At 36.7% G+C, this 12500-nt stretch overlaps 1 protein-coding gene across 1 annotated transcript in view; it reads right to left on the bottom strand.

Annotated features, from left to right (window-relative positions):
* Nucleotides 1-8692: 8692 nt before the first annotated feature.
* LOC121000005 (zinc finger protein ZIC 4-like) overlaps nucleotides 8693-12500 on the bottom strand; it is a 4476-nt gene continuing 668 nt past the window's right edge. Inside the window, exons 1-2 of the mRNA XM_040431032.1 lie at nucleotides 12040-12500; nucleotides 8693-9392 (exon numbers count right to left, since the gene is read on the bottom strand). The exon at nucleotides 12040-12500 is cut by the window's right edge and continues 668 nt beyond it. Coding sequence (XP_040286966.1) covers nucleotides 8959-9392; nucleotides 12040-12500 — 895 coding nt within the window. The 3' untranslated portion in view covers nucleotides 8693-8958. The remainder of the gene's footprint in view (nucleotides 9393-12039) is intronic.

Genomic DNA, 12500 nt, shown 5'->3' with positions numbered 1-12500 from the left:
GATAGATAGATAGATAGATAGACAGACAGACAGACAGACAGATAGATAGATAGATAATAGATAGATAGATAGATAGATAGATAGATATATAGATAGATAGATAGATAGATAGATAGATAGATAGATGATAGATAGATAGATAGATAGATAGATAGATAGATAGATAATAGATAGATAATAGATAGATAGATAGATAGATAGATAGATAATAGATAGATAGATAGATAGATAGATAGATAGATAGATAGATAGATAATAGATAGATAGATAGATAGATAATAGATAGATAGATAGATAGATAGATAGATAGATAGATAGATAGATGTATAGATAATAGATAGATAGATAGATAGATAGATAGGAGATAGATAGATGATAGATAGATAGATAGATAGATAGATAGATAGATAGATAATAGATAGATAATAGATAGATAGATAGATAGATAATAGATAGATAGATAGATAGATAGATAGATAGATAGATAATAGATAGATAATAGATAGATAGATAGATAGATAGATAGATAGATAGATAGATATATAGATAGATAGATAATAGATAGATAGATAGATAGATAGATAGATAGATGATAGATAGATGATAGATAGATGATAGATAGATAGATAGATAGATAGATAATAGATAGATAATAGATAGATAGATAGATAGATAGATAGATAGATAGATAATAGATAGATAGATAGATAGATAGATAGATAGATAATAGATAGATAGATAATAGATAGATAGATAGATAGATAGATAGATAATAGATAGATAGATAATAGATAGATAGATAATAGATAGATTATAGATAGATAGATAGATAGATAGATGTATAGATAATAGATAGATAGATAGATAGATAGATAGATAGATAGATAGATAGATAGGAGATAGATAGATGATAGATAGATAGATAGATAGATAGATAATAGATAGATAGATAGATAGATAGATAGATAGATAGATAGATAATAGATAGATAGATAGATAGATAGATTAATAGATAGATAGATAGATAGATAGATAGATAGATAGATGATAGATAGATGATAGATAGATAGATAGATAGATAGATAGATAGATAGATAGATAGATAGATAGATAATAGATAGATAATAGATAGATAATAGATAGATAGATAGATATATAGATAGATAGATAATAGATAGATAGATAGATAGATATATAGATAGATAGATAATAGATAGATAGATAGATAGATAGATAGATAGATAGATAGATAATAGATAGATAGATAGATAGATAGATAGATAGATAGATAGATAGATAGATAATAGATAGATAGATAGATAGATAGATAGATAGATAGAGAATAGATAGATAGATAGATAGATAGATAATAGATAGATAGATGAATAGGAGATCCAAACTAAATCTGAGTTGGGCCCTTACCACCGAGTTGACAGTAAACCAAACTGAAGTAACGGTCCCTACACACAAGAATCTGGAACTTTTTTTACCTCAAAAAAAAAAAAAAGAAAGAAAGAAAGAAGAGCCTCTAGCTTTTTTGGTCACCTGGGGTTTTTCTAATTTTCTTGGGGGTAGCCATTTTTTATCACTAGCATTTTCTTCATTGTGTTTTCTCCAACACCTTTCCTTAGACCTTCAGCAAACATCCAGAGCTGGTGTTTTTACATAAAAAAATGCAAAAGTGTAGCTAAAAACCTACATGTAAAAGCTATGGGCAAGTGGAAAAAAGTGCAAAACAAAGTACAGTTAACAGGACACAGTGTGTGGTCAGGTGCCCTGGTGCCATACTGAATCGCAGTCTCCTGGACCCCCATATCCTTTACTGCTCTGCACATTATAATGGACAGTATCCAGAGGCTGCACACAAGTTATAAAAGCTACATGTAGGATGCTCCATAGACTTAGTCTACTTTCACACTCGCGTTTTGGCTTTCCGTTTGGGAGATCCGTTCAGGGCTCTCACAAGCGGTCCAAAACGGATCAGTTTGCATTCTAATGCATTCTGAATGGAAAAGGATCCGGTCAGACTACATGGCTCAGTTCCACCTCCATTCCGCTATAAAGACGGACACCAAAACACTGCTTGCAGAGTATTGGTGTCCATCTGATGAAACTGAGCCAAGTTTTCACTGACACAATCACAATTCACAATAGAAAACGCATCCGTTCTCCATTGACTTTCAATGGAGTTCATGACGGATCCGTCTCGGCTATGCTAAAGATAATACAAACGGATCCGTTCTGAAAGGTTTAGAGAAAAGCACATTAACCTCATCTAAGGATGCTGGGACAATGCATGGCTAGGAATATCATGGAATACACAGTATCAGCAATCAATGCAGGTATTTCCATTTATCCAAGGATCAGTCATGCCATAATCATAGCATTTGCTAACCATACAAATATACCATGTGCTGTGGACACTGTAGGGAGTGACCATATCTCATACACCTCTGGATCATGCAATAAACTGACCTGCACCAACACATTCATGTGACACATGTAACATGCACCAACACATTCATGTGACACATGTAACATTCACCAACACATTCATGTGACACGTGTAACATTCACCAACACATTCATGTGACACGTGTAACATTCACCAACACATTCATGTGACACATGTAACATTCACCAACACATTCATGTGACACGTGTAACATGCACCAACACATTCATGTGACACATGTAACATTCACCAACACAGTCATGTGACACATGTAACATTCACCAACACAGTCATGTGACACATGTAACATGCACCAACACATTCATGTGACACATGTAACATTCACCAACACAGTCATGTGACACATGTAACATGCACCAACACATTCATGTGACACGTGTAACATGCACCAACACAGTCATGTGACACATGTAACATGCACCAACACATTCATGTGACACGTGTAACATTCACCAACACAGTCATGTGACACATGTAACATTCACCAACACAGTCATGTGACACATGTAACATGCACCAACACAGTCATGTGACACATGTAACATGCACCAACACAGTCATGTGACACATGTAACATTCACCAACACAGTCATGTGACACATGTAACATGCACCAACACAGTCATGTGACACATGTAACATGCACCAACACAGTCATGTGACACATGTAACATGCACCAACACAGTCATGTGACACATGTAACATGCACCAACACAGTCATGTGACACATGTAACATTCACCAACACATTCATGTGACACATGTAACATTCACCAACACAGTCATGTGACACATGTAACATTCACCAACACAGTCATGTGACACATGTAACATGCACCAACACAGTCATGTGACACATGTAACATGCACCAACACAGTCATGTGACACATGTAACATGCACCAACACAGTCATGTGACACATGTAACATTCACCAACACAGTCATGTGACACATGTAACATGCACCAACACATTCATGACTACCAAATAGCACATATAAAACGGATACAAAAGAAATTCCTAAAGGATAAAATGGAGCTTCAGTCCAAGCAACCCTTCTGGAAAAATGACAGGACTTCTGAGCTCTGGACACATCAACGTCCTGACAGAAGAGCTGCTTCATGTAATGTATGGCAATAATGAGATTGTTATATAAATAATATGTATATTATATGTAATATAAAAATATGACCTCATACATCCTAAAGTTTCTATATGTATACACTATTTATCATATCCAGCCATCCAATCACTTAAGATTATCAGGCAGATCCTATAGGTCTCATCAGTTGTGAAGTCTGAAGTCGGATATCTCTATATTGTATGGTGCAATAATATATATATATATATATATATATATATATATATATACAGTGTAGATAGATAGATATGTGTATATATAAATATGTATATATATATATATATATCTTTCCTGAAATCAATTTATACAATCCGAAACATATGTACCCTTTGAATCGCTATAGCAACAGCGCCCCCATCAGAAATGGTCACAGGGATCACTGCACTTCTTTTGTCAGCTGTGCAATGAATGAGAGCTGTAGAATGGAGAGTAGAAGAGAGTCATGACCTAGAGCTGACGGCTTGCACTTCTATGTACTATGTGTATCTGTGGCTTCAGTGAAATTCCTGGCAGGGAATGCAGAAAGTGCTGGCTGCTTTTGTTGTTAATCTTGTCAGTTAAATAGTTCTTAAGTTACTAGTGACCCTAAAACCTTTCCATGGACCATGCTAAGTAAAGCCTCATGCAGACGTCCGTGGAACACGGTCCTTGGGATACCGGTTTGGCATCGCAGGAGCGCACAGCGTCATAGCAACCAAGGACGCCGTGCGCTCCTGCAATGCCAGTCCGTTATCTCACGGACCGTGTTCCACGGACGCTACAGAATTTAAGGCCTCTTGCACACGACCGTATGGCTTTTTTAGTATTTTGTGGTAAAAAAAAAACATCCGCAAAAAATACGGATGATGTCCATGTGAATTCCTTTTTTTGCAGAACGGAACAGCTGGCCCCTGATAGAACAGTACTATCCTTGTCCGTTATGCGGACAATAATAGGACATGTTCTATCTTTGAACGGAACATAAAGACAGAAATACGGAAACGGAAGGCATACGGAGTACCTTCCGTTTTTTTTGTAGATACATTGAAATGAATGGTTCCATATGCGGTCCGTATACGAAATGCAAAAAACGGAACGTAAACGGAAAAAAAAAACGTTTGTGTGCAAGAGGCCTGCTCGTTCACATGACCGTGTGATGCCTGTACCCGTGCTGTGGACTGCACATTGCGGTCTGCAATGCACGGGCACCAACCATGGCCCAGCCGCATGGGAGTTGTGGAGGATCGGAGGCACGAAACCCCAGAAAGCACTCCGTAGTGCTTCCGTAGTGTTCCATGCTTCCATTCTGCACCGTTCCGCATCTCCGGAATTTGCCGACCCATTGAAGCGAATGGGTCCACATCCGTGATGCGGAATGCACACGGAACGGTGCCCATGTATTGCGGATCCACAAATGCGGTCCGCCATATGGCAACGAGCAGCACACGTTCATGTGAATGAGCTCTAAGTCTGCAATCACAGCCCAACTCCCTGTGGATCAGCACTCTAGGCATCTTCAAAGAGGGGGCATTTGCAAAGCAACCAATCTCCCTGTGCTAAAGAGGTTCACCGGGCAGAGAGGGGTTAACCCTGCACTTTATCAACACAGTCTACACCTGCTCTGTAAATAGGGGTCTCACTTACCATGGTGTCCCCAGCTTCTCCTACAGCTATTCCTATCTGATGGGCCTCTGCTGCCCTCCATGCATTACTATAGCATTTTACAGAAACTATTTGCACCTCATACCTGCAGATAACACATCAAGTATGAGACTTCTCATTTCTTATAGCTGGAGCCTGCATGGCAGAATCAGGTACAAGGTGTAATGTTTCAGGTCCTAAATATATTAATATGTAAAGGGCATCATTATACTGTGGATTTGCTGGCAGTGTTATGGTCAGGGACAGTAATAGTAGTAGTAGAAGCAATAGTTACTAATAATACTAGAAGTAGTATTTATATTACAAATAATAACATTACAGTATTACAGTGACATTTATTACAAGTGGTGGTAGTAGCAGCAGTATCACTATTAGAAATAGTAATATTACAGTGGAATAATAATAATAATAATAATAATAATAATTTATTATTATTATTGTTGTTGTTATTTTTTCGGTGATGGTAGGAGGAGAAAGAGCAGTTATTCCTACTAGTAATAATACTAAAAGTAGTATTGAAATAGTAACATTACAGTGTTCTTGCTGTTATTAATAATGTTAGTAGTGACAGTGGTTGCTATTACTAACAATGCTAGAAGTAATATTATTAGAAATAGTTACAGTACAGTGGTATTATTATTGTTATTATTATTATTATTAGTATTATTCATAGTAGTTGTTGTTACTAATACTAGAAGTAGTATTGTTAATAGAATAGTAACATTACAGTGTTATTACTACTGGTGGTGGTAGTAGTAGTAGTATCAGCAGGTGTTGCTACTAATAATACTATTAGAGGTAGTACTGTTATTGGAAAAGTGACAGGACAGTGGTATTATTATTATTATTAATAGTAGTAGTCATAGTAGCGATGCAATTATTAGTAGTAGTAGAAAAAAGTGTAATATTTATTCTATTCATAGTAGTAGTAAACCTAGTAGCGATGCAATTGTTAGTAGTAGTGGTAGAAAGTATTATTTATGCCATTAATAGTAGTTGGGGTGGTATAGGGTAATAGCAGGAGCAGACCAAGTTATTTGCTACTAATTCTAGAAAAAAGACATTTTTGTAGATGCCTTGGATCTATCCGATGATATCAGCCTCTGTGGCCATGTCCCCATTGAGATCATGTAGTTTTGCAGGAATGGCTTCTCAGCTAACTGGCTGCCTGGACTTCACAAATCGCTGACAAAGAACCTTTAACGTTTCACCAACGTTGTTAGGACAACAAGGAAGTATGTCCCAGATAATAACTCCCACTTCAAAGATCTGCCAGCTCAATAGAAGCCGGACCATCCTTTTTATTCAGCCCCATGAACTAGCACTAAAGGGAGTGAACTGTTTGGATTTTTTTTCGTCGTGTTTATTTTTCTCCTATTCATAGAGGTACTTGGATAAAATAAACAACAAGACAATTACTTGCACATAGGCTTTATCCTATTTCATCCCAAAGACCACTGAGCCAGCCCCAGCCATCAGGGGGTTAAAAGAACCCAGACCCATTGGTCAGTAGACAGACCTGGTCAAGGAATGTTCAGGGACAGAAGTTGGTTGGAAGAATGTAATTAGATGTAATGCACTGTATTTGTATTATCTATTAGGCACTGAGTAACCTAACCCCTTTGCATTTATGCATATTTTACAGCGTTGCATATACAATGCATTTATATCATCTATCTATATGTACTATATATATAGATATAGATAAACCTATATAGGACTAGTCACACATAGGTGGAAGGTATGTAGGATAAGGGAGGAATCTGCTGTATTAACCCAAAAAAAAAACGAAACCAAGGGTCAGCCCAAATGTATCTTAATAGACTGTGTCTCAAATGGAGTGTGCCTCCTTTGAAGGCAGCTTGCTATTGCTGTGCTCATTACCATAGAGACCCTAACGTGGCATGTTGATGCACCATAAAACTCACACTTTCAACCCCAAAACCAGACTCTTTGAACAACCCGAACTTGATTAGTCCTTTCTTCCATTCTTCTCCATAAAAACCATTTCCTTGCCTTTTGAAACTTGGCCATCAAATCAAAATGAATTCTCTGATCATTGAAGAAAAGCAGAAACAAAAGTTTCCTGACGCCTCAATTCAGGAGGCCCCCTTTTCTTCCCCCACATTATTATCCATTTTTATTATGATCTGGAACAAGTGCCCCTTCCCGTGTTTTTTTGTTTACTGGAAATTAAATGATTTAGTTGGAGTCAAACAAAAAATATCTACGTGTACACACAAGAGAAAAAGACTTCTATAGACGTAAATATTATGTCCCCCATGAAAGGGGTGCACAGGCTCCAGACTTAGCCTTTCAAGAATTAAGTATGACTTGCCTATTGCCATAGAAATCCTAACTTACCATGAAGATTCACCGTTGAGAAGAATACTTCTTTGTAGAGAGAGGCTTTGATGTCTAAAGCATAATATTCAAGCTTTCAGCTGTGACTGTCTAGATTACCTTGAGAGCAACAGGGCAGACATCTGTAACAAGGAAATGAAAAATTAAAGGTGATTAGTCTATAGAAGCCAACAGTTTGAGAAATTCACACCCAAAGACAAGAATGGGAAGCAGATCTTATCTCTCATATGCAAAGTGCTCTGCAGATGCTCTGCATACATTTTCTAGCGATGGAGAACTCACAGCCACCATCTTGAGAAGAGAAATGGTCAAGTCTGGATGACCTGAATGAGCTACTTAGCGTTAGAGTCCATCCATCCTCAGGGCACTTATTGATCTACCATTCATTTCCATGTGTTGCATCTAGCATAGACCACAGATACTCAGTATTACTAAAACAGTAGAGGACATACAACTGCAACCAACAGCAATATCAAGGTGGACATCTGAGGGCTCATGTTTCTCCGTCCCCTGTTCTCTTATTTCCTTCTATTTAATATTACAGAATTTTTAACCAATGAAAAATCAAAAACCCAGAATCAGACTCCCGTTCATGGTACAAAAACAGTTTATTTTACAGAACATGACATAAGCCATAATTAGGAGACACTTCACAAACATGTTTCATTGTCCTGTCTGTACAATAACCTTATTTTTACTGTGAACACCAATGGCTCTTAAGTAAACAAAGTGGCGAAATTTAATAAAATAATTACACCTTCCCATAGTGTAGTCCTTGTGGCCAAACCTGGTCCCTTTACAAGAAAGAAAATATATACATACCAGCAGACACTATAGAATCCTTTTATACATATATGTACATCTGGCTGACCAGGACGACTATTAAAATATTTTATTGGCATTTTATACAAACCAGTAAAAAAATAAAATAAAATAAAATAAAACACAAAATAGTAACATTAAAAAAAATAAACACTTTATAAAAGCACCAGCACTGCTTCTGACAACACATTATGGGGCATATTAGGAACTAGTTATAGAATTCATTCTGTACAAATCCTTGACACTTTGGTTGAAAAATGACCAAAAGGTTGGACAGGGAGTCCAGGTAACGATTTTCAGACACGCATTTAGGGGTCCTGGTCCAATGTTGACCTCACATTCATTCATATAGCACACACAATGTTTTTATTTGTGATCACATCACATGAACCCTTATGGTATGTTTATTGGTCCTGGGTTGTCCTCAGCAGGGCAAAAGGCCTTTTTTCCTCAGCAGTCTCTATAAAATACAGTGCTCAGTAAACCATAGGAAAGTTGCACTGGGTTGGGAGTAGTCAGTAGTTTGGCCTAGCTTCGCAGTTGTTGTAGGAGGCCTTCCTGTGCTCAGGTGAAGGAGTATGGCTAGGTGGAGTAGGGATGCCACTTGCTCCTGAGCTCTGGCACACATACCATTCACTCAGGTTGGCTTGTGAAGATGAAATTGGCTCAGAATGAGAAGATGCAGCTGCAGGGTCCTGTCCAGAATCAGAGGATGGGGACACCAGAGAAGGTATGGAGGACTCATAGCCTGAGCTTGGAGGTGGAGATTTACAGTGCACTTTCATGTGTTTTCTCAGTGAACTGGGGTGTGTGTAGGATTTATCACAGCCTCTCACTTTACAGTTATAGGGTTTGTCGCTGGTGTGGACATGGGAATGTTTCTTTCTGTCACTGCTATTGGCAAAACGTCTGTCACAGCCTTCAAACTCACATTTAAAGGGTTTTTCTCCTGTAAGGGAAAAAATAGAACGAGACAAAATTATTACAAGATCATTCAATAAAATAATAACTTTCACCAGAATGTTTAACAACAAATGCGAAATAAATATATGCAAATATAGAAAACACATACGTGTGTTCCTAATAAAAAAAAAACAATACCCTATAAAATATATGATTATTTGTATTATTATTATCATCACCTCTTGTGTATTCCTATATTGCTTCAGTCTTTATTGAAAAAAAAAAAATACATGAGTATTTTGCTAATATGCTTCAAATGCTTATATATTCTCCTACGGGGCTAGAAATTAAATATAACAACATAATATTAATAATAATAATAATAACAGCAAGTCAAATTTTTTTCTCAGGAAAATGTATTCTGCTGACCACAGCCATACAGTACTTGGACTGATATATTAATACCTGGAATATTAATTTTATTGTGCTGTATTCACACGGACTAATTTTAGCAAATCCCCTATTTTTACATCATATCTGTACCTGCGGCCTAGTATTTTCATCTCCATTATAAACATATACCATTAATAAGAGCCAGGTCTGTGATGTGGAATTTACACAATTTCCCAGACTATAGTTTCTGTTGAATTCTCCTTATCACTTACCACAAAGCTAAAATCCACTGTCTAAACAGCTAAACACTAAACTGCTCTCCATCTGTTGTCCTTAAATACCAGTCAAGCACATTATAAAATTATATCCCAGCACTAACTTAGGATTCTCATGGGAAATCGCCCATATTAAGTGTGGGATTGTGCAGTGGGCTTCAATATCTCTCGGTAACCGTAAATGCAGCCATTCATTACTGTCTGTGGTGAGGGGCTTCAATTCTGACAAGGAAAGAGGAAAATAGGAATCTCCAGACTGGAAGAGAGACTAGACAGACAGATAGATAGATAGATAGATAGATAGATAGATAGATAGATAGATAGATAGATAGATAGATAGATAGATAGATAGATAGATAGATAAATAGATAGATAGACAGATAGACCATGACTTCCAGAGTTAGCCATTATTTTAGATAGAGTAGAAATAGAATAGAAATGGAATAGATAGATAGATAGATAGATAGATAGATAGATAGATAGATAGATAGATAGATAGATATGGAATAGATAGAGATAGATGAAAGATAGATGATAAATAGATAGATAGATATGAGAGAGATAGATAATAAATGGATAGATAGATATAATATAGAGATAGATAGATATGAGATAGATAGATAGATAGATAATAAATACATAGATAATAGATGAGATAGATAATAGATGCACAAATAGATAGATGATAGATAATAGATAGATAATAAATAGATAGATTATAGATAATAAATAGATAGATAATAGATAGATAGATGATAGATAGATAGATAGATAGATAGATAGATAGATAGATAGATAATAGATAGATAGATAGATAATAGATAGATAGATAATAGATGCACAAATAGATAGATAGATAATAGACAAATAGATAGATAGATAGATAATAAATAGATAGATAGATAGATAGATAGATAGATAGATAGATAGATAGATAGATAATAAATAGATAATAGATAGATAGGAGACTAGTTCCTAATATCCTCACATGATTATGTATACAGGGACATTGTCTACCTTGAATGTTTTGTTATAAAACCGTTTTCTAGATATAAACTTCCCAGTGATCCTAGATGGCGCAGGTTTCTATATGCTCTCATTTCCAGACGTATGTTTTTTTTCTATGCTTTGGGTTTTTAATTTAGATGTTTAGAGTCGGAGGATTTTCTGCAAGGCGAGCTGGTAGAATAGTGGATTCAGGAGAAAAGGGGAAAGTCAGTAGGAAGGCAGGCAGTCATCAAAGGCAATCTGTCCTTCAGAATGCCTGGTGGCACCTGTTCACAACTACCAGCAAAACTGAGAATTTGTCATTTAAAAAAAATAAATAAATGGAATGGAAGGAAAAGCAACCAGACACTGCTAGAAAACAAAGGGAGACATGAGGGAGGCGGCGCAGACAGGAGCACTACTGTACACAGCCATATAACGGTAATCCTTACAATACTCCAGGTGTCTATGCGCCCAGACGAGCTCCATATGTACTATATATATATATATATATATATATATATATATATATACTGTATTAGTATGTGTGTCTATCTTACTGACTAGAATTATGTTTGTCATTTAAAGATACTATTTACTAATACTCAGATTTTTGTTTTCTTAAACAAATGAAATTGCAATGAATTTTCTCATCGCACAGATGAATAGTTTCTCTTTCTTGCCCATAAAATCTCATTTGTGCCGTCCCTATGAATTGCATGGTATTTTTCATAAATATTAATTAGGCAGAATGAAAGTTTACAACCACGTGTCCAAATCTATTTATCGCTTTTTTATTTTGGTAGCCATATTCCTGTGTAATCCCCAGAGTTTTAAATCAATCAGATCACAAGATTGAAGTGGTCATAAAATATCTCTGGGGATTGGAATCCATTGCCTTCTATTTAATGTGTGATGGTCAAAGGCAATGGCTGGTCCAGAAGAAATACAAGGTGTGACCTCTGCATAGAATAATAATAATATTAATAATTATTAGAATAATGCTACAACTAGTAAAGAAGAGCCAAGGGCACTGACCTGTGTGAGTTCTCTTGTGGATTTTCAGGTTCTCTGATCTGGCAAAGACTTTCCCGCATCCAGGGAAGGGGCAGGGGAAGGGTTTTTCACCTGTGTGGACTCTTATGTGGTTGACCAGTTTGTATTTAGCTTTAAAGGGCTTCCCTTCTCTGGCGCACTCTTCCCAAAAACATATATGACTGGACTGCTCGGGTCCCCCAACGTGCTCCACCGTGACATGTGTGACCAGCTCATGCATGGTGCTGAAAGTTTTGGAGCAAAGTTTTTTGGGAAGCTGGTCCTCCTCTAGCCACTTGCAGATGAGCTCTTGCTTGATAGTTTGCCTCATGTATCTGAAGAAGGCTCCAGGACCGTGGTGAGGAGCTAAGTTCATATTCAGATTGATGCCACTATGAAGAGCTGCAGAGAAGGGATCCGTCCTAGACACTGCTTGAGTGAAATGATCAGACCTGGCGTACATG

The sequence above is a fragment of the Bufo bufo genome, chromosome 4, assembly GCF_905171765.1.
Source record: "Bufo bufo chromosome 4, aBufBuf1.1, whole genome shotgun sequence".
In the NCBI taxonomy this organism is placed as follows: domain Eukaryota; kingdom Metazoa; phylum Chordata; class Amphibia; order Anura; family Bufonidae; genus Bufo; species Bufo bufo.
This window is presented reverse-complemented; position numbering and strand designations above follow the sequence as displayed.